This window comes from Rhincodon typus, chromosome 24 (genome assembly GCF_021869965.1).
Source record: "Rhincodon typus isolate 14 chromosome 24, sRhiTyp1.1, whole genome shotgun sequence".
Taxonomy (NCBI): Eukaryota; Metazoa; Chordata; class Chondrichthyes; order Orectolobiformes; family Rhincodontidae; genus Rhincodon; species Rhincodon typus.
In genome coordinates, this window is record NC_063355.1 from 26827863 (window position 1) to 26852179 (window position 24317).

Consider the following 24317-nt stretch of genomic DNA (forward strand, 5'->3'; position numbering starts at 1 on the left):
GCTTTTCATGTCGCTAGCACCACATTTAAAGTGCAGCTACATGCCTCTTCAAATGCTGCAAGCCAGTAGTTAGCCCTTGCACTTTGGATTTGTGGGTCAAAGATTGGCAGATGGCACACAGATCCAATGTGGGTCCTCAAAATGAATCGCTGGTATAAAAGGACAGCTGTGACTTTGACAGCCACTGGAATGGGATTGCCATCAGTACTTCCGAGTGCAAGTCGTGCTCCAGCAGATGGCACAATCCAGTGATGGTGGCCTAGGACATTCTTAATCTGGGCCTGCACTCTTTTTGTAGAAAATAATAACAAGGCCTGTAAAAACAGGACTACATAATTCTCCTCCAGCTCCTTGGAGGATCTTCGGCTGACACTTCTCTCTCTGGAAGCTGTGCAGCAGCTGCTGGAGGTTTCCTTATTTGCTGGGCTTGCAGATGACATTTGTAATTGTCCTCTCCTTCTGTGTTGTCTTTTTGGAGTCGAAGTAGTACCACAAAGACACTGCCCCTGTCAGATGCATAAGCTGATATCTTGTGGGAAATGTTGGAAAAGGTTACCTTTTCATGATCAGTACTACTGAATATTCATAGCAATCTGAAGTATCAATCATTAAGAAGGGTGCAAGGGGTGTGTCTTGAGGATTGTCGGGATCCTAGCATCTGGGAGCATGGTAGGCTATAGGAGAGGGATTATTGGCAGTGACCATCACCATTGCCTCTGCAGGTAAGCATAGAACTGTAAGGTGGGCATCGTTAACGTGTGATGTTGGGATTTAGGGAACAAAGAGGATGTTTGGAGGTTATATTCAAAGTGGTGAGTCTCCACATTGGGGCTGCCAGGGTACTGCGAGGTTTAAAGGGAACGTCGAGGTACCTGCTGCCAGGTGGAGCTGGAGCTGGTGCCGATAGTGCCCACTGCAAGCTGTGTTTCCTGCCGTCACTTCCTGTTTTTTAGTTATGAAGTGCAACTAAAAAATGGGGGACAACACCCAAGCTGGTTGGAGTCACTATCACTTTGTCTGCTAGAGGTCAAAATATTGAAGGAGCAAGAAATGAAGCAGCCATTTGCAAACTCCACCAATATTTCATTTGCAATGTTTGCAGAGTGAACATGCTTCAGCTTCAAATGTTGCTCAAAGGCAAATTATCATGCCGTTGGTGTTAGCTAAATGAATATTGTCATCTCAGAAGTTAGCAGCAATAGCTTAAAAGAAGGTGGATTCTGACCAGAAGTGCTCCTGCAATTGTAGAACTTCAAGGGAGTCTGTAGTATGAGGGAACATCACTGTATAATAATTCATGTAAGAATGACGATGAACTGTAATGAATGCAGTAGAGAAGGGAATGGATGATTTCAGTTTGGGATGGGAAGGGGTTGGAGCGCAGCAGATACTGCCTTTTGAATATGTGTTGATCACTCAGCCAATGTGGGTCATGCGCCGAGTTGGTGCACATGCTGCAACCAGGACCTTGTTGGAAAAGACTATCGGCTGAAGGTGCAGTTCCACAGCTTGGTGCAGTCTGGGGAAGAGGTGACACAATACCAGTATAGTCTGGACAGTATGTACTGCACCATCATTTCATGCTTTATTCTGCACAGTTAGAGTAGGCAACAAGGTGAAGTGATCAATGGTGAGGAGCTGAGCGAATGGGACCACTGTTCCTAGGGGAAGGATGAAGATGTTGAGCTGGAGGGAGCTCTCCTAGAGGATGACAACCCAGCTGCATCAGTGCCTTGTAATGCCAGAGGGCCTGACTGAACCCCAGTTCCAGTCGATATAAGCTGGGTGCAGAAAACCATCATGGACTATCAGCTAGCATTTGGTTTGCATTCTGGGTGCAAACTGCAGCCTGAATTTGTTTCTTTGTTTTCCTTATTGCTGGCTGTCAGTAACAGCTCACGTTTGGATTTGTCCGATTACGTGCCTGTATGTGATATTCCCCTACTGAACAATGATCAGATGCACGTGATCACTGGGCTTTGGGGAAACTGTAACAGAGCATGAGATAGGGCCTTCAGACAGGATGTAGCTAAGGACTGGATAAGAGAATGGGGATGTATGTGTGATGGAGGGCCAGCACCGGGCAGCATGGCTTTATGGCTCCTGTCCCATTGTGCTGCTGGTGAGGGGCAATACTGGATCACCTAGGATTTTCTGGGTGCACAGTGGCCGCTCAAAGCTTGTGCAGGTGCAAGGATGCTGATCTTTTGGCAGATATCTGCTGAGTAACAAGTTTTTCTGGGGACGGGTGCATGTTAAGATGGGTATAGAGTTGGACATGAGGGATACTGTAGAAATGGGGTAGGCAGTTAATGAGGTGCATTTAGTAACAGGGTGACAAATCTTGCTGGGTCTCGTTGCAAGACTCACGATTTAAAAAACAAACATGATGCAAATCTCACTCAGCCAAAAAATATAAGATTCCCCCAAAAAGCCTGCAATGTAATATATGTAGATTAAGTAGGAATATATGTAGGAATGGCCGAATTTTGGCAAATGGCATAGAATGTGGCTATGTGAGCCTGTCCACTAAGGCAGGAAGAACAGAAAAGCTGACTGTTATTTAAATGGATGCTGCAGGATAAATGGATTTAGCTATCCCTGAACATGAAGCATGCAGGTATAGCAAATAATTTGTGATTGTTATGAAGTATATATCTGAAATAATTATGAAATGGATTGTTGACCATTGTTACAAGGGAGATGAAATTAGGGAAGCCTTGCTACAATTGCAGTCTTGGACTCCTTGCCTAAAGAGGGATATACTTGGATTGGAAATGGTTCAGAAAAAAATTCCCTGTACTGAGTGGCTGAAATGAAGGGATTGAGCATGTTGAGTCTATATTTTTTGGAGTTCAGAAAAATAAGTGATCTGTCCAAAGAAATCAAATTCTGATTGACAGGGAAGATACCAAGAGGATTTCTTTCTTTCATGGGGAATTCAGAATGAGGGGCTGCCATTTAAATCTAAAGGAGAAGGGGGAGAGGAGGATGTCTTCATTCAGAGGGTTATTTGTGTTTAAAATTCTTTTCCACAGAGAACAGTAGAGGCTGGCTTAATGAGTACATGAAAGCCTGAATTAGATGGATAGTTGTTTGACAGAGGAGTCGAGGATTATGGGAGAAGGCAAGAAAGTGGAGTCGGGGGCCATAATCAGATCAGTCACAATTTAATGAATGGCAGAGCAGGTTCCATGAGCTGAATAGCCTACTCCTCTTGTTTCTTATTAAATTTGCATTTGATATTATTTTGGAATATTATCACAATTTTTTTAAAAGATTGTTGTCATGTAGCAGCTTGTGTTTATTTTTTTCTTAATTGAATGTGATTGTAATGAAAATTGGATTTGAAGGGTAACATTTCATTTAATAGAATTTGTCTAAAATAAATTAGAAAAAGGAAAAACACCAAGTTAAATTCTTAACCAGTAAGGAAGAATAAAATTGTCTCAGACAACTTTCAATAGCTTAATAATCTATGTTGGCGCATGTAGTAAATGCAAGATTGTCAGTTATGTAAGATTGCAATATTTTTCAGTTAAATTTTTCTTTATTCACTTATGGTATGTAGGCATCACTGGCTAGCTAGCATTTATTGCCTGTCCCTAGTTGCCTTTGAGAAGGTGGTGAGCTGCCGCTTTGAACTGCTGTAGGTTGACCCACAATGCAGTAAACTTTTGAAATATAGGGATTTTCCAATACTATCAATAGTAATTCTACGTGTTACCCCTTTTAGTGGAAATTTAATAGTGTGCATGTGAGAGAGAAATGTGAGGGTTATATTTCTTTACATTACAATCATGTGGACATAGTTAGATGACTTTCATGTTGTTCAGAGAAATGGTTGATACATTATAATTAATACTTCAATATTGTAATACAATACTTTTGGAGCAACACTTTTGACAAGATGTCATTGTTAAAGGCTAATCTTTATTATTGAAATATGAGCTCTCTGTTCAAAACAAAATTTGGTGCCTTTCAACCCTAACTTCATTTTTCATTAAAAATTACTTAAACTCTGGTGGAATTGATGTCTTCTCCTAAACCTGTCAGCTTTCATCTCATTTTTGCCGTCCTCTGATTTTTGACTTGTATAGACATTTGTAAATTTGATTCATTGATCATGAATTCATACAGTTGACTATAAACTGCATGTGCATGGCACAACCAAAGTTAGCCACTGTACTTTATAGTAAAGTATACGTTTGAGGTTATTACCAGATTGGCTATTGTTTGCCATCTTAACAAAAAGGCTTTAAGATTATGATCTTTCCTACAGTCTTTGATGTTTGTCAAAGTAAAGTGCACTTTAAGTTGAAAATTGCACTGTTCATTTGAATTATTAGCTACTACTTAATTTGCTGATGAAACAGATTGCTATCCCTCCCTGTCTTCTCCGCCCTTAGAACAACAAAGTGTGAGAGACTTTAATGAACTTCTTTTTCACTAAGATTGCTGCCTTTTCTTAGTCCACATTGTGAAGTTTCCTTCAAAGTTGTTAGCATGCATTGTCTACTTTTTCTCTGGTCTCCCTTCATATCTGCCTGAATGCATCTTTTCTGAAACCTACTTTCCACTGCCTTGATCCTATTCCCACTAAACTATTGACCATCCACCTTCCCTTCCTGATGTCATTTGGGTACTGTCCGTTGGTTTCAAATCCGCCATAACTAGTACCCAAGTCAAAAAAGATAACATTTGACCTCATTATTTTTGCAAAGTAATCCTCACCTCCAACTTCCCTTTTTTTCCCTTGGTTCTTGAATGTGCTGTAATCTCCCAAATTGGAGTCTAGCTTTCCTGGAACTCCATGTTTCAGTTCTTTCCTTCTCATAAGCTCAAAAAGACACTTGCCGAAGTCACAAATAGCTTGTATGTGACTGTGATAGAGGTAATCTATCCTTCCCCATCCACACTGACCTGTTTACAGCCTTTGACACAATTGACCACAATGTCTGACACCACTTTACAGTTACCCTACCAAGTGGTATTTAACTTTCAGTAGGTTCTGTTCCTGTTCATGCGCATTGCCTCTGGTGGCCCCCAAATATCTATCCTTAACCCCTTCTATTTCTTAGCATTCCAACTTGGAATTATATCCTCATTACTTTCCAAGGCAGTTGGGAGTGGGCAATGAATGCTGTCCTGGCCAGCATGCCAATATCCCATGAATAAACTTTATAAAATCTATATACCGCTTCTTAGATTATCATTTGAAAACAGTATCGTTTTTCACATTTGCTGATGACATTCACCTCTGTTTCACCATTCTTTCACTTATCTAAATTGTGAGACATTTTGTTCCGCACCCAATACTAGACCAATAGATATTTTATCCAAATAAATATTGGAAGACCAACTCTAGAACATAGAACATAGAACATAGAACATTACAGCGCAGTACAGGCCCTTCGGCCCTCGATGTTGCTCCAACCTGTGAAACCAATCTGAAGTCCATCTAACCTAAACTATTCCATTATCATCCATATGTTTATCCAATGACCATTTAAATGCCCTTAAAGTGGGCGAGTCTACTATTTTTGCAGGCAGGGCATTCCACGCCCTTACTACTCTCTGAGTAAAGAACCTACCTCTGACATCTGTCCTATATCTATCACCCCTCAGTTTAAAGCTATGTCCTCTCGTGCTAGCCATCACCATCCGAGGAAAAAGGCTCCCACAGTCCACCCTATCTAATCCTCTGATCATCTTATATGTCTCTATCAAGTCAGCTCTTAACCTTCTTCTCTCTAACGAAAACAGCCTCAAGACCCTCAGCCTTTCCTCATAAGACCTTCCCTCCATACCAGGCAACATCCTGGTAAATCTCCTCTGCACCCTTTCCAATGCTTCCACATCTGTTCCTGAGCAACCAGTTTGAGACCTATTTGATTCTTCGATGAGCTACCAATCTGTGTCAACAGTAGGTACTGCTGATTGCCATTGATAATGATACTTGGCTCCACCCCGTCTCATCTTTGTTGCTGAAACCTTCATCCATGTCTGTTATGTCCAGATTTGCCTAATCCAAAATGGTTCCTCACATTTTACCCTCCATAGACTTCCAAATCTTTATTTTTCATGTTCAAGCTTGCCCCATATCCTGTTTACTCATCACCTCTATGCTTGTAGACCTGCATTGGCTTCTTGTCAAGTGTCTGTCAATTTTTTGTAAAATTCTTATCCTTGTTTTCCTATCCCTCCATGGTTTTAACCCTCCCTATCTCTGTAATTCTATCCAATATCTGTGCTTATCTGATTCTGGCCTCTTGAGAATCCATGAAATTAATTTCAGTGATGTCTGTGACTGTGCCTTCTTCTGTCATGTCCATAAGTTCTGGAATCCCTCCCTAAACCTTGATACCAACCACTCCTCATTATCTTTCAAGCCATTCCTCTAAACCTGTGTCTTCGGCTAAGCCTTAGCTATCTTATTTTTTTAATGTCACTTGATGTGAAGTACCCTGGGACATTTAATTGTGTTAAAGATGTTATGTAGCTATAACTTTTTTGTTCTATTTGCTATCTAAAATGAATTTGTGAATATCGTCTTTCAATTTTAGTCTGTGTGCTGTTCAAAATAAAATTCAACTGGGGAGCGGCTTTACACTTAGAATGTTTTGCCTATCTTAGCATTCATAATACATTCTTCATATTTTTATGTTGGCAAATTGTTATGAAAATAATAATTAATTTCTTGGTTATCCTAAATTCTGGAATGCAAGCGTCGTAACCCTTAACCAGCTCGTTTTGTCATGCTGTCTGTGAGTGCGTTGTTGTCAAGTTGCTTACATAAAATTAAAGGCCCATCTCATAGTTTATTAAACCACATGTTGTGGTTTACTTAGCTTTGCATATCTGAAATAATTTTTCTCACTTTAAGAAAAGGGAAGTCCTCATATAATCAGTTCCTCACACTGTAATTTCCTGTGGTATGGTTTAAACCTTGTTCCCTCGAAATTCAGATACATTGACTTGTTAAAGAGCACAATTGATCTTGATCTGACAGCACGATAGCCACGGGGAGATTTTTAATGATTCTTCATCAATCTATTCATAAAAATTCTTTGCTATAATCAATCTCCCCACTCTCAAAATTGCAATTGAATTGCAGTAGAAGGGCAAAATATTTAACTAAACCAGGGGCTGGATTTTCACTGTGGGCGCTGTGGTGAATTCCAGGTTCTGAATCAGTGCCTAGTATGTGTCACCTATTGTGATGCACTTTTAAAAGTTGAATGGCCTAATTGCCCGGCGGATGATTTCAGTGCACTGTTGGAGATGGCAAATTATTCTTGGAGGTGGAGTCTGCACCTTGGTGCCAGTAGAAAAGGTGGGTGGAAACCATGTTGTGGGCCACCACTATGATGCTGTTTTAATTAATAATCAGCATGAAAAGCAGGACATGCACAGTTGTTCTGCAATAACAAGATAGAGCTCATGTTTGTGTTGCTGCTGGTTGGCCCCACAGATTGGTTTAAAAGCTTACTATAATTAAAGTCATTCAGGTCCCACATTGGTCTTGACAACATTACACTGAAATGCAGAAGACTGTTTGGGTTTGCCTGAAAAGTCCATAAGATGTATCAGCATAAGTAGGTTTTACAAATAATTGAATAGCGTAGGAAACTCCATGAGATCATGGCTGATCTGATAATCCTGAACTCCACTTTCCTGTCTGATCCCTATAACCCTTGGTTCCCTTACTGATTAAAAATTTGCCGTCTCAGTCTTGAATATATTTAATGACCCAGCCTTGACAGCCCTCTGCGGTAAAAACTCAACAGACTCACTAGCCTCTGAGAGAACCAATTCCTCCTCATCTCTCACTTAAATGGATGACTCTTATTCTGAGATTATGTCTGCTGGTCCTAAAGGGTAAACCTTTCGTCATCTACTCTGTCAAGTCTACTAAGAATCTTGTATGTTTCAATAAGGTTGCCTCTCATTCTTCAAAACACTGATGAGTACAAGCCCAACAGATTCAAACTCTCCTCATAAGAAAATCCTTCCATACCCGGAATCAACCTAGTGAAACTACTGTAGATTGCTGCCGCTGCCAGTATGTCTTTGTCTAGATAAGAGGATCAAAATTGTTACAGTATTACAGTTGTGGTCTGAATGATGGCTTGTATAGTTTCAGTAAGACTCCCTATTTTTACACTTCATTCCCTTTTGAAATAAGGCCAATGATCCATTTGCCTTCCTTGTTACCTATTGAACTTGGATGCTAGCTTTTGGAGATTCATGCGCAAAGGCCTCCAAATTCCTCTACGTTGTAGTGTTCTGCATTCTTTCTTCATTTAAATACTACTGACTGGTTCTATTCTTCCTCTAAAGTGCATAATCTCACGTTTTCCAACATTATATTCCATCTGCCAAGATTTTGCCCATTCACATAACCTGTCTATATCCCTCCATAGACTCTTTGTGTCATCTTCACCATTTGCCTTCTAACCTATTTTTGTCTCATCCACAAACTAAATTCACTTCCGTCTTCTAAGTTGTTAGTATATATTTTAAATAATTTGTAGCCTTAGCCCTGATCCCTGTGGTAATTCCCACAAGAAGGAACTCGAGCTCAACAGGGCAATTAAAACACACTCCATCGTAGTTGTTGCAACGTTTTAACCAGAATGTGGGTGTTACAAATTGATAAAGTGGATGTAAGCAGTCTTGAAGGACAGATAAGAATAGTTTAACTGCCATGATTGGCAGCTTTTCTTCAATCTCTTGCTCTTAAAAATGTAAAAGCTGAAATGGCTGCAGCTGTCAATGATCATTTTAAAAAAGAAGTCTCCACTGAACTACAATGGTTGATAGGCTGGTTAGTGTAGCATTTACTTGAGCAGTTTCAGCAGTTTTATTTATTGCCCTTTCTGTAAGGGGTGTTCATTATGAATGCTTGAGTTTCAAATATGACAATTATTTCAGCCAAGCAATCCGAGTTCACAGTTTGACAGCTTAAGGAAACTAATAAAGATTTTGGGAGTATGGACAGGCATCTATCTATTTTTATAAGAGATTGACCACTTAATATTTAAAAGCTTTACTTTCATGAATAAGTATTTTTTCATTCTTAAGTCCATGTCGTGAGAGTTTTGTTAGTTTTTTTTCATCTTCACATGACTCCTGAGGCCATTGTAGATGCTAAGTGAGTTGGTCTTGGCCGGAGGTGTGGTGAGAGGGTTTACTGGAGGGATGAGGGGTAGAAGACATAGATTCAGTCCTACTTGTTTTAGGAGATTTTGAGTCCCGGAGAAGTGAGGTGGACCTTCTAACCAGCCTGTCTTGTCACTTACTGGGTCCTAGATCCTCCTAGCATCTGCTTTTGGGATCAGCAGTTGCGACTTCATCCTATATACATTCCTGTAACCAAAATCTTGCAAACCAGGACTTTTTTTTAACCAAGACTGGTTCAGCGAGTTTTAGAATTTGTTCCATTGTTCTAACTATTTCAGCAATCAAAATCCAGCCCTTAAAGTCCCTTTTCTTTTTACTAAACCTATGCAAGTAAAATGCTACAAGCATTAAAATCGTAATATGCAATTAATTTATTAATTGCCACTTGGCAATTGCAAATTGGTACATCGAAAGTGTTGGATGAAAATAGATCACACTTCATCTAGTTTGCCTTCTCCCATTCTTGTCTTTCATGATGCAGCAGAGTTGGAATAAAGGTATTACACAGTCGACACTCTAAGCTAAAGAGCCCCACATGAGAAAAATTGTATGGAGGTCCAATTGTCTCGTGCTCCCTGCAGTGATGAACCTGAGACTTCTTTCAATTGCTTCTGTCCTGAGATATAAGAGGTATTGATTCTGGATTTATTCAGGTGTCAGCCTTTGCTCAGTTGTTGCATTTACACCTCTGAACCAGAAGGTGATGAGCTCATTCTTCATTTCAAGGGGTAATTATAGAGCCTGGAACCTAGCCAGCTGAAAGGTAAGATAACAAGATGTAGAGCTGGATGAACACAGCAGGCCAAGCAGCACCAGAGGGGCAGGAAAGCTGATGTTGCGGGTCTAGACCCTTCTTCAGAAAAGGCTATGTTCGTCCAGCTCTACATCTTTTTTATCTCAGATTCTCCAGCATCGGCAGTTCCTACTATCAGCTGAAAGGTAAGATTGTTCAAAATGTCAAAGTCAGGAGAGCAAAGAATTTGAAGGAAGGCAGAGGGAGAAAATGAAAAATATTGAGAAACTATTAACTTCTAGAAGAAATTTGATTTTACGGTTATTAATTAAAAGAAATTCACCCCTAGATTTCCATGTTTTAAACAAAATCTTTTTTCTGTATAAGACTTAATCAAAGCAAATATTACTACAACACTACATAAATGCTTCTTACTGAATCCTTGAATCCTAAACCACTTCCTGTTCTGTTTTTAATTCGATCCAAGCGTAACTCCTATACTTCCTAAGATCTTGAGGGTTGCTTCACTTCTGGGACCAAACCAAGATGTTCCACAAATCTCAGGAATTCACACTGATTTTCCTCCTTTTTTCTGTCTGGCATTTAGATTTCCAAAGCTCATTCTTTCATCTCTGTAAAGATTCTGTCATTCTGTTCTTCGAGCTTTATTGGGCAGATCTGACAATTTTAATTTATATTGGATTTGGACTTTTGTCTTTAAGCATTGAACTTGCTCACGGTTTTTATTGACTTTAGATCAGACCACCCCTAGTCCCTAATTGCCTCCATGCTCTTGTATGTGGCTGCCAGAAATTCACTACTGCCTTCTCAGTCTTCTGCATTGACTTCCATTCCATTGTAAAAGAACACAAGGAGCAAAGCAATGTGGTTTGTTTGGAATGTCCCAGATTGAAATTCAACCCAATCATCCACAATTCCCAAACCTGCCCTCTGATTCGAAAATTATATGAATGTTTTAAGATCTTTGTTTACCCTGAGCTTTGAAAGCTTTCTTTTGCTCTGGGACCCACGTGAATAATTTAAAATGCTTATGAGGGCAATTGTAAGCATCTTGTCTCTTTCAAGACTCAGTTAAAAAACCACCTATTGTTGCCTGTTTTCAGATCTCCAATTCCTGGAATAAAATTGAACAGCCTTTGTATTTCAGTTAAAGAGTCATAGAGTAATACAACATGGAAACAGGCCCTTCAGCCCAAACTGGTCCAGGCTGACCATGGTGCCCACTCAGATAGTTCCAATCACCCACATTTGATCCATATCCCTCTCAACCCTTCCCATCCATGTACCTATCCAAATGTTTTTTTTTAAATGTTGCTGTTGTACCTGCCTCAACCACTTTCTCTGTCAGCCCCTTCCATATAAGCACGAGTCTCTGCGTGAAGAAGTTGCCCCTCAGGTCCTTCTTAAAATCTTTCCCCTCTGACCTTAAACCTACGCCCTCTAGTTTTCAATTCCCCATCCCTGGGAAAAAAGACTGTATACATTCATCCTATCTATGCCCTTTATGATTTTAAACACCTCAATAACGTCCTTGTTCTCCTTTATTCCTTGGAACTAAGTCCTATCCTGGCCAACCTCTCATTGTAACTCAGGCTTACTAGTCCTGGCAACATCCTCGTAAATCTTCTTTGCACGCTTTCCAGTTTAACTATATCTTTACTGCTTAACTATGTCTTTCCTATAATAAGGTGACCAAAACTGTGCACAATACTCCCAAGTGTGGCCTCACCAACGACTTAAGCAACTGTAACATAATGTCCCAACTCCTATACTCAATGCCTCAACTGATGAAGGCTAGCATGTTAAATGCCTTCTTCACCACCCTGTCTACCTGTGACACCACTTTTAACGAAATATGTACTTGTACTCCTAAGTCCCTCGGTTCCACAATACTCCTCAAGACCTTGCAGCCCAATGGTATCAATGTGGATTTCACAAGTTTCAAAATCTCCCCTCCCCCACCGCATCCCAAAACCAGTCCAGCTCGTCCCTGCCTCCCTAACCTGTTCTTCCTCCCACCTATCCCCTCCTCCCACCTCAAGCCGCACCTCCATCTCCTACCGACCAACCTCATCCCGACCCCTTGACCTGTCCGTCCTCCCTGGACTGACCTATCCCCTTCCTAACTCCCTACCTACACTCACCTTTACTGGCTCCACCCCCGCCTCATCGACCTGTTTGTTTCCTCTCCACCTATCCTCTCCTCTATCCCTCTTCTATCCGCCTCCCACTCTCTCCCTATTTATTTCAGAACCCCCTTCCCCTCCCCCTTTTCTGATGAAGGGTCTAGGACCGAAACGTCAGCCTCTCTGCTCCTATGATGCTGCTTGGCCTGCTGTGTTCATCCAGCCCTGCACCTTGTTGTCTCGGATTCTCCAGCATCTGCAGTTCCTACTATCTCTCGCTCCTCAAGACCTTACCGTTTACTTAGAAACATCCACTCCAACACAGTAAAACCACCTAGCTCCACTATTGCTTCAGCTTGTTTGCTCCTGAAACACTCGCCCATGCCTTTGTTATCTCCAGGCTCAACTATTTCACAGGATTGAAGTCCGACAGAGAACTAAAAGATTGTCGGGTGAGCTTTGATTTAAATATAATAGTAATGTTGAGTGTGTTTGCACATTGGTGTTTTTGAGTTTGAAAAGAAAAATGAATTCCAAAGACCATGGACTAGAGACATATCACCAAAATAGAGAAATAAAAGGTTATAGAGATGTGAGATAACAAGGTGTAGAGCTGGATGAACACAGCAGGCCAAGCAGCATCAGAGGAGCAGGAAAGCTGATGTTTCGGGCCTAGATCCTACCATCTCGGTTATAGAGATGTGGTGGAATGCAGTCTACTTGTGCGCGAAGGCGTGCAATGGTATCAGAAGCTAAAGATAATAAAATGACTGTTTATAGAAACAAAAGATTTCCCTTGTGTCCTGTGCCTGAGTAAAATGATATTAGAAGAATCATTGCAGAAGAGGGAGTCATTGTTCACGTCTTAAATGTGCTGTAGTGTTTCCAAGAGTTGTAGGGAATGTAAGTTTTGGCTTGAAATAAGAAATGTGTTCACAATGAAGGAGCTGTGGTTAGAGGGAGTTATCTATGTCAGGAATAATTGAAGGAAGATAAGGGGTAAAACTTAATATGTACAAGTTCGTGCCTGCTGATTAGACTTCACAATCTTGAAAAAATTGTCTTTGAAGAACTTAGCATGGGTTTTATGTTTGAAGACAAAATTTGAACAAGCTGTGATGAGTATGAATGGAATATTAATGATGTCAGTTGAAATTTAAATTTTTTTTGAAAGGAATTTCAAGCAACACTTGGAGAATATGTCTAAGCCACTCATTGCTCAGAACAGTTTGTTTTTTTTGTAAACAAAGAGAAGTCTTCACAGAAAGTTTTCAGTGAACCTCTGAAGATATTGAGATTCTCATCAAGATGTCCTTGCAAGAAAATGTATGATTAATATAAAAATAAACTAGTTAGTCTGAAAAATACCAAAAATATGCATTGTAATGCCAGTGGAGACCTATGGAAAACTTTAAGTTCCATCAATTGAAAGAGCTTTAAGGTTTCAAAGTGTTATTCATTTAAAAGGTACAAAGAAAGAAAGGGGTTTGTATTTCATCACCACATTGTCTATAGTTAACCATCAGCTTGTCAGCAAAGATGTGTAAACCATTGCCGAGGAATGAAAGGAGGCATCATATTTGACAGGCAAGCTTCTAAATCTGTCTATCCTCTTGATCTCCAGGAATACCCATTCCAAAACAGTAACATCACCCAACTCCAACACTGCTTTAGCTTTATCGATTGCTGAAACCCTCATCTATGCCTTTGTTATCTCCAGCCTCAACTATTTCATTCGATTGAGGTCCTACAGAGAATAATTGGTCTCACTAAATATTTTGTTAGGTTAGAATTAATTTAGAGCCTGTTCCTGCTTTGTTAATCATTTTCAATGAGCAGTATTCTAAATTGAATGTGTCTTTTCTGTTTTCATACCTTTCATCCCCTGTTCTTTAACAACCCATTATATCTTAGTCTTTGAGGTGCTTGAATCTGAAATTCTCATCATTCATTCCACAGCCTTTCAATTATGTTTTTGCAAATAGTAATGGGCCGGGTTTCCTGAGGACTGGTACGGTTGCCACTCTGGTCTTTTTTTTAACAAAAGAAGGTAGCTCCACTGGGAGGAGGGTCCACTCAAAACTCTAAGAGGTTCCCTCAGGGGTGTCTGTGGCATGTGCTTTCGGAGCTGTGTGAGGTAAGTATAGGGTCTGTTGAATAGTTGTTCAGGAGTGAGGCTATGTATTTAATAATTCAACTTTTCCTGAGTAACTATTTTACTTAATTTCATTAAGAACCCTCCAAATACTCTGATTCAAATCTTTTGGTGGGTTCCAAAGAATTGACCAGTGGAAATTTCAATTTCCTGGGTAGTTCCTTCAGAATGTGCTGCTGTGAGAACTCCATGGGATCCCCATGTGCAATTCCCACCTATTTTGGAATAACATCTGTTTGGCCAGCAGAAGATCCAATCAATGTTTCTCTTTCTGCATGTCCAATGCCTTTTACATTTAATCCTGTATTGATATTCCCTTATTTTAGATCACTTAACCACTGGAAGCAGTCTGATTCTATCTACTTTATCCTATCCCTCCATAATTTTGAATGCTTCTACAAAATTGCCCCATAATCTTTAGTAATGACCAAAAAAACCTGACATTTCAGAATGCAACATTTTTTTTTTTAAAACACAACATATTTTATCTTGCTGTACTTTGAAATAGATCAGTGTTCATCATTTTGTAATTATTGTCCATTCAGTTTTGGATAATGACCTCAAAATCATTCTTTTTGCCTTCATAATACCATGTACAGCATTCTCTCTTTATCCTTCCAGTGATCATCTATTTTGCCTTTTAGATTCCAGACAAAATGAATAGCAAATGGAAACCATGTGTTGTTTAAGTAACTACTAGTTAAAAGCAAAACATGTCCATTGTTATTAAATGAATACCAGACGGGTTGAATCAAACCACGTTGAACATTCAAACTGCTGACCGACAGGCTAAGTGAAACAAAGAAAATTAAGTATAGTTTTTTTTATGTTTACTATACTTGTATAATTTGTAACTATGTTGACTCATCTTTGAATTCCTTTGCTGAATTTTATCATCAAAATAGAAAATGTTGGTACAGTGGTAGTTTGGTAGCACCCAAACATAACTTTATTACTTGATGAGTCTTTGCCTCAAATACTGTAGATCAAAGTGATATTTCAGTTTAAGTTGTGATTTTATGGTGAGACACAGGCAATGAAGAAAATTGAGAATTAAATGTTTTTATAAAAGAGTAAACTCCCAATAACCCACTCATGCTATTCAACCTAACTGAGCTGGAACTTATTTTAAGATTGCAAGCGTCTTGATTTCAGATTGACTCTGGGTCCTTCTTAATTCATATGACTCAGTCATTTAACCTTGAGAAACACAAAGGAGTTGTGAGTGGAGGTATTTCCCATGCCCACAATACTTGATATTCATTAACATTGCAGTTATGTATGTAATCAAAATTATACTTTTTGCTTATGGTACATATTCAGGAATGTACTTCAATATTTTGGTTGCAATTTTGAGTGGACGGAATGATTTCTGTTCAAGTTTCAATTTAGAATGCCGGGTAAATGTTTCTTTTAAAATCTGTAAGCTTCACTCTGACTTGTAATAGTACCTATAGGTAGCATTATAGTAGGAGTTTTCAGTTGTAGTGTCACATTTGTCTGACAAATTCACCCACGCTTAAATGTGACACATGCATTAAATGCATTAATTATAACCATCAGCCACTATTGATTGTCATAAAAATCTGTCCATTCGCTAATGTCCTTTAGGGAACGAAATCTGCCATCTTTCCCTGGTCTGACCTGTATGTGACTCCAGACTCTCTACAATGTGGTTAACTGTCTTAACTGCCCTCATGGGCAATTGGGATAGACAGTACGCCCTTGTCTCATGAATAAATGAAAATGATCTTCAAAAATTCAAAGTGGTGAAGCATGCAGCCTCTGAAACCTATCTAATGCTGAGCATTCTTCATATAGTGCAATCTACTCTCCTGCCTGTCCAACATCATAGTACTCACTTAACCAACAAACTGTCACCCGGAGGATAAAGGGAACATTGGAAACTTGATCAGGGTGACTTTATGATTTCAAGTGAAGAGGGCATTCACACTATAGCAATGAAAAGGAAGACCAGAATAATCAAGTCCTCTTCCCGATCTCCATCTCTATTACCTCCACCACCTACCCCCAATTCTCCTACTTGATGAGTGCAGTGCTTGAGAATGGAAAGATCCATATGCCAACACAAGCTGCAAAAAGAATGATATCTTGCCCTCATTATGTGGACAGGATACTTCATGTTGCTTTGGCTGTAGTCTGGGGGACAGATTGTCTGAAAATTATGTTCTAGTATCACATTTAAGGAACTTGGCAGAAAATAAACAGATATCATGTACTCTAAAAGATTAGACAGGATTAAATGTGGGGAGTTGTCAACCTTGAATATTCATACTAGAAGTATTTGTCACTTATATGGAGTATACTAGATTCAATTGTTGATTTGTGATAAGTTAGCAGCAGCAAGCAGGAAATGAATGTCAATTTGGCAGTGGCCTTGGCAACCTCACCTTCAGAGGGGAAAATGCATTAGTTGGTGTTCTTATTCCTTATCAGTTTGCACTTTTATATTGCCTTTAATATAATTCAATATGTTAAGAATCTACATTTATGAAAAAGAAAGACATGCATTTATTGAATGTCCCAAAGTTCTGCTATGCAGCCATTTTGAAGTGCAGTTACTGTTATAGTGTTTATGTATTGACCAGGACTGGAAGTGTTAGGACAAGAAAAACATGTCTTTATAGAAGCATCATTAAAGTAACTAATGACTCTGTGAAACATGGAGATGCACCAGGGGTGACTGGGTGGATGGAAGGTTATGAGTGAGTGCAGAGGACATGCAAGAGACAAGAATCTGAGAGCTGAAAATTAACTGCTAGATATAAAATAGAAGGAGGTTGCAAGAATGGGATATAATATGGCCATGAACAGATTATGCATTTGAGGACTCTACAACCAATGGGGATGATTAAGGAGGACGTAATGGTTTCAGTGTTACTTCGTGCAAAGCAGGATATGTGTGGTCAAGTGTAACTTTTGGAAGCTTGGGAGATCATTTGAGAAGTAGCTCATTATTTGGAAGTCACGGTTTTATGGGTATTGGATGTAGATCATATCATGGTTGTGATGCCCCTAGGAAATTGGAATAGAAGATATCTGATTGTTAGTGGGATTGCAGTTGTGTATACAGCCCATAAGGCCTGTTCCTACATTGCCAACACCCCCTTTCATGCTCAGAGAGGTCCATGTTTCTCTGTACACTTGAAACAAAAGTTCAACATCAGGAAAGTTTCAAAGAACCTTCATTCAATGCAACTTAAAAGGACATTCATTTATATGTGTACTGTTGCTTTTCTGTCCTGTTTCTTTGCTATTGTTATTGGAGTTTGTAGAGTACCTATCAGCAATAATGGTTGTTTCGTATCTTTTTACCCCATAGAATGGATATGACACAATTGTAGGAGAGCGTGGAATCAGACTTTCGGGAGGCCAAAAGCAGAGGATTGCTATTGCCAGAGCTCTTGTTATGGATCCTGTGCTGCTGCTACTTGATGAGGTCAGTTTGATGGCTGTGGCATTTATTTTCATAAAAACCGAAAGAACTGTGGATGCTGTAAATCAGGAACAAAAACAGAAGTTGCTGGAAAAGCTCAACAGGTCTGGCAGCACCTGTGAAGAAAAAATCAGAGTTAACGTTTCGGGTCTGGTGACCCATTCTCAGAACTGCATTTATTTTCACACCGGCCTTGGAATAACTTTCTGCTTTAGAATTTCAACTGTGAACCAATCCAAGTGGTAATATACTACATTATCCCAATGTAATGCTGTCACTGAACTCTTTCTACTGGGTGCCATGTTCTGAAATAACTTTTTAAGCTTTTTCTCTGCTTTTATATTAGCTCATGTTTAGGGAAAGTTCACCTATTTCTACTTCAGTCATTGTTAGAGCTCTGTGGTTGCCCAACATGATAACTGTAAGTGGCAATGAATGCTTTGAGGGTTGCTAACCATGTTTTAATACTCAATCATTCAGAGAACTCAGCAACAACGAGATATTAACCAATGTTCTCATTCCAAATAATCTTAACATGTAAGAGAGCCCAGTACGTATTACTAATGATTCCTACTGCCACTGCAGTTCGTACAAACACAAGCAAATTGTCTAAATTCTCCAGTATTTCGTTCAAGTTGTTTCCAATGAATTCCATGATAATGAGCTTTGCACAGCAGTTGTCAGGTTGTTCACACTTGGGCTGCAACAGCATCATCCCTTTCACCAAGATAGATCAGTTTTGCTTTGCCTTTTGAGGATGTGGCTTGTATAGGCAGTAATGCAAGGACCTTGAGAGCCTTTTTTTTAATCATTCATTGTAGTGGATATAGTTGCGTTTTCTTAAACAGGGAGGTTGTCACAGGAAACCCAGGTTTTGGATGGCTTTTCACTAAACGATGAATATTTCAATTCTGCCACTATCTAGGTGTCCATGAAAAAAAGTACAAGAGTACAAGCACAGTATAGGTTTGTTTATGTTATTCTCATATAATCCAGTACTTTCAGCGCTCACAAATTACCATTATGCAACCTGTGACAAAGAGGCCTGGTTTAGATATTCAGGAAATATTCAGCACAAGGCAGAAATCAAACTTCTCAAGAAAAGTCTTTAAAATGCTGGATAGCTTGAAAAGACCAGTGCACAGCCATCAAACTGACCTCATCAAGTAGCAGCAGCACAGGATCCATAACAAGAGCTCTGGCAATAGCAATCCTCTGCTTTTGGCCTCCCGAAAGTCTGATTCCACGCTCTCCTACAATTGTGTCATATCCATTCTATGGGGTAAAAAGATACGAAACAACCATTATTGCTGATAGGTACTCTACAAACTCCAATAACAATGGCCAAGAAACAGGACAGAAAAGCAACAGTACACATATAAATGAATGTCCTTTTAAGTTGCATTGAATGAAGGTTCTTTGAAACTTTTCCTGATGTTGAACTTTTGTTTCAAGTGTACAGAGAAACATGGACCTCTCTGAGCATGAAAGGGGGTGTTGGCAATGTAGGAACAGGCTTTATGGGCTGTATACACAACTGCAATCTCACTAACAATTTCATAGGGTAAAATGCAAACACACTGGGCTAGTGTAGGTAACTGCAGATCAAGATAGTGATGAAGTCTACACTTGATGCTAACTGTCTCCAATTAAAATCTCTAACTTTCAACCTGACCTTTGTTTCATTCATTCTTCCAATTCTGACATTCTCCAAGACGCTTATACTTTTGAATGCACATTTTCTGAACATTCTCACTAGAGACTGTGGAAGAAGATGTTGGATTCAAACTTTTAGGATTTAAAATAAGTAGAATTGTACTAATTTTCCGAACTGAAGTTATTTTGAGCAAATTTGTTTTTGAACAGCCTTTGGAAAATAAATCCATAAGTCCTTGTACTGAATGATTATCAGTGTTAAAACATGGTTAGCAAGCCTTCAGAGTATTCATTGTCTCTTCCAGTTATCATGTTAGGCAACCACAAACTTTTAACAATCTTTTTTAAAATTAATCTATTTTCATTAATCAACCCGTTCAGAGATGTTGTTACATCTGGAGCAGGTGGAACTTGAATCCAGGCCTCCCAGTCCAGGGGTAGGTACACTACCACTGTGCTACAAGACCGCCCCTCTAACAATTTTTTTTAATTAACCTTTTATCTTTCTAATCAATCTGTTCAAAGATGTTATTACACACCTCTAAAGCAGATGGGACTTGAACCTGAGCCTCTTCATCCAGGGGTAGGGACATTCCCACTGCACTACAAGAGCCCCCTTCTAACAATCGTTGACTTGTAAGTTAATTGGTAAAATAAAATCAAGTAATTTTACTTGATTGGTTTTAGTGTAGTGTTGTTTAATTCCATGTGTTTCAATCTGATGCATTTGTTCTAAGGGCAGTTATTCACAGGAGTCAAAATGTAAATGTTTTTGGTGGGTATTTCAATGAAAAAGTCAAATAAACTTCCAGCAGTTAAAAGCTAGAAATTGGGTGAATTTGTACCTAGTAGCTGACTGCTGGTAAAAGACAAGATTTTAATCCAATTTTTGGGTTTACAGACCTCCTGAACTGTTAAGAGCAGAGCTTAGTCAGTCAGTGTTGGTCATCAGTAACCTGCAATTAAACTGACTTAAACTTACATATATAATCAGTTATAATGTCTATTAAATATAAGGATTTTTAATTTGGAATTATACTATTATGGTTGCCCTTTTCATGTATGTGAAGGTATTCAATTGACGGGTATGTTACATAACATTACACAATAAGTTTTCTTTTAAATCATCAAAGCACAGTTTGGTGAAGCAACAGAATTGGCAGTGTGATATTTCTTTTGTGGTATTTCATAGGGAACATGTAGTACAGATGGTGGAGGCATTTTGTCTGCCCACCTCCACCAAAAACTGACTACCTTTTCACGAAAAATCTCCCCTACGGCGTGATATTCCTGTGGGTGACTTGAACAAGCAGAAAGTGGACCCATGTCCGTCATTGGAGGCAAGTTGTATCCTTGGGTTGTTGAACTATTAAATTGTCTGGTAGCTCATGAAGGTTACTGCTGCCAGGACTGCAAGCATCCCCACAAAAAAGCTCATTGGCATCTCAACCTAACTAAGCCCCAGATGTTTTCGGAAGAGAGGGATTAGATGCCTTGGCAAGGGGTTTGGGGCATTAGGTTTTGGAGGTCAAGTGAGAAGGCACAAAGGGATGATGAGATCATGTTGGAGGAGAGGCCACTGATGCTCTCAAGGTATCTCCTCTCTGCCTCTTCCCCCGACCTCCAACAGACATCCTGGCTCAGATATAGCACCATTAACACTGCTCCACAAGAGCCACTGCCCAATGGAAGTGGATTGAGGCCCTTATATGCCACATAATCAGTCTGTTAAGGGCAACAATAAGCCTAAGGGTGACTCAGCTGGTGAGCGCCTTATCCCATGTCCTCATTTAAAGAGGACTGGGTGGGGAATGTATGGGAATATGGTGGGCTACTCGCCTTTGTATTTTGCATGCCCCTCACCAATAATGTGTCCAGCCAGGGGCCATAAAATCCAGCCCCAAAGGAAGGATTGCTGGCGCGATATTGAACAGTGAAAAGAGGTAATTGTGTTTCTTGCTCCTTAGTCTGTGCCTGTATTCATCCTACCAAATTGCATAACCTCACTTTCCAACATTATATTCCATCTGCCACTTCGTTGCCCTAACCTGTCCAAGTCCTTCTGCAGCCTCCGCACTTCTTCAACAATACCTGTCCCTCCACCTACCTTTGTGTCACCTGTAAACTTTGCAACAATATTCACTTCCTTTGTCCAGATTGTTAATGTATGATGTGAATAGTTGTGGTCCTACCACATATCCCTTGCAGAACTCCACTAGTCACTAGCAGCCATCCTGAGAAAGATCACTTTATCCTCACTCTCTGCCTTCTGCCTGTCAGTCAATCCTCTATCCGTGTCAGTACCTTGCCCCTAACATCAGGGGCTGTTATCTTATCTAGCAGTCTCCTGATTGGCACCTTTTCAAAGATATCCCGGAAATTCAAATGGGTCATGTGCACTGGTTCTCCTTTGTCTAATTTGCACATTACCTTCTCAAAGAACTCTGACAAATTTGCCAGGCATGACCTCCCCTCAATAAAGCCGTGCTGACTCAGTCCTATTTTACCAGACAGTTACAAGTACTCCGCAATCTCGTCCTTATTAATGGACTCTAAAATCTTATCAACAATCAAGGTAAGGCTACCCAGCCTGTAATTTCCTGTCTTTTGCCTCCCTTCCTTCCTTCAACAGGGGTTGTTAGATTAGCCATTTTCCAGTCCTCTGGGGACCCTCCCTGACTCCAATGAGCCCTCAAGATCACCGCCGATGACAATCTCCTCAGCTATCCCCTTCATAAACTTGCAATGTAGTCCACCCAGTCTGGGTGATTTACCCACCTTTGGACCTTTCAGCTTCCCCAACATCACGTTCTTAGTGATGGTCACTACACTCACCTCTGCCCCTGATGCTCTTTTAGTATGTTTTGATACGTTCCTGATTTCTTCCGTTGTGAAGACTGAGTTCCTCCCCTATTTCTTTGTTCCCCATTACTACTTCTCCAGCTTCATTTGCCAGCAGTCCAATGCCCACTGTTGCCCTCTTACTTTTTTATATATCTTTTAAAAAAAACTCTTGCACTCTTCTTTTGTATTATTGGCTAGCTTACCTTATATTTCTTCATCTCCCCTTTATTCCTCCTTTAGTTCTCCTCTGCTGGTTTTTAAAGGCTTCCCAATCCTTTGATTTCCCACTGATCTTCACCTGTTGTAAATTATCTTTTTTTCCTTTCATGCTGTCCCTGATCCCTTTGCAGCCACGTATTGGATATCCATATCATACCCAGAAAATTCAATCTGGACTACGAGCTCATTCATCTTGTTTTGTATACTGTTCACATAGATGTACAACACCCTCCATCTGTGTTGACTGACCACCTTCCCCTTACCTATTGTGCCTGAAATTTGAATTCTAACTCTTTACATCCTTTCTGTCCCATTACTTTTTCTGGAAGCTTCAAAACCTCTCCTGACCCCTCCTCTCCTTTAACTTTTTCATAGTTTTCTGTGCAACTGAACCAACCCCAACTACCCAAGTTCCCTTCTCCTTTGTTTAAAATGTTAATAATTTTAAAGAGCAAGTAGGCTATTCCCACTCTAAAGATTTCAATCTATTCTAAGGTGACCAAGAAGTTCATGTATCTTTCTCAACACTTCTTCAACCCAATTTGATATTATAATTTGATATAGTTACATTATAACAAATATGGTTAGATTTCTGTGTGGCGTTAAACCCAGGTGATAGGAATACCTGTTCCCCATCTTTTGTATCCCATCACTTGAGTTCAGTTGGGTGGGTGCCAGAGCATTACTACAAATTAGAAACTGCCTCACAACACCATTTAATGTTACAGTGTATATAATTCTTGCTATTTTCCCTTCACATTATGGTTAAACTATGTAAACCTGTCCAAAACATGCTTTCCGTCAATGCATTAGACATTGGATTTAGCCTACCTGAATATGTAATGGGATTTGTTATGCTGCAATTTATAAAGCCTAAAAAATATTAGGATCTGATTGATTTAATATAAATGGAGTTGTGAAAACTGCTCTAATTTTAATGCAGTCTAGTTGGAAAATCAACTAATTAACCAATAAACAAATATTCCTCTGATGTTTTACGCCAGCTTCAAAATTTCCAGTTTGTAGGCTCCAGCCGCCTCTTTACTGTGGATGTGCAATCCCTTTATACATCCGTTCCTCACCAGGAGGCTCTTACGCTGTCCACTTCTTCCTGGAGCAAAGGCCTGAACTGTCCCCACCAACCACCACCCTCCTCCGCTTGACCAGACTCATCGTCACCCTCAACAAATTCTCTTTTAACTCCTTGCATTTCATTCAGGTCAGAGGGGTGGCCATGGGTATCCGCATGGGCCCAAGTTATGCCTGTCTCTTCGTGAGGTATGTAGAACATTGCTTGTTCCAGCCCCCACCCACAACTGTTTCGCCAATTTATCGATGATATCATCGGTGCTGCTTCCCTGTTCGTCCGGAATTGGAAAAGTTCATCAATTTTGCCCCCAGTTTCCACCCTGCCTTCACTTTCACCTGGTCCATCTCTGACTTCTCCCTTCACTTCCTCAACATCTCTGTTTCCATTTCTGGAGATAAACTGGCCACTAATATTCACTATAAACCTACCAACTCCCACGGCTACCTGGACTACATATCCTCGCACTCTGCTTCCTGTAAAGAATCCATTCCATTCTCTCAGTTCCTCCATCCCATCGCATATGTTCAGATAGGCAACCTTCGACAAGGGAGCCTCAGAAATGTCAATCTTCTTCCTCAACCAAGGATTCCCCAGCACCGTTGTCGACAGGGCCCTCAATTAGGTCCGACTGATTTCCCGCACTTCTGTCCTTACACCCTCTCTTCCCTCCCTCAACAAGGGTTTCCCTTGTCCTTACCTACCATCCCACCAGCATCCCCATCCAGAAGATCATCAGACATCATTTCCACCACTTCCACAGAGATGCCACCACCAGGCACATATTCCCCTCCCCTCCCTTGTCTGCCTTCCGCAGGGACCGTTCCCTCTGG

At 40.1% G+C, this 24317-nt stretch overlaps 1 protein-coding gene across 3 annotated transcripts in view; it reads left to right on the plus strand.

The window, feature by feature from the left end:
• LOC109912461 (ABC transporter B family member 1-like) overlaps positions 1–24317 on the plus strand; it is a 171954-nt gene that overhangs the window by 107379 nt on the left and 40258 nt on the right. For 2 of the 3 annotated variants that reach the window (XM_048611177.1, XM_048611176.1), the window contains exon 18: positions 17565–17681. The exons of the other annotated variant lie outside the window; for it this stretch is intronic. In XM_048611177.1, the coding sequence (XP_048467134.1) occupies positions 17565–17681 (117 nt within the window). The remainder of the gene's footprint in view (positions 1–17564; positions 17682–24317) is intronic. 3 annotated transcript variants of the gene reach the window in all.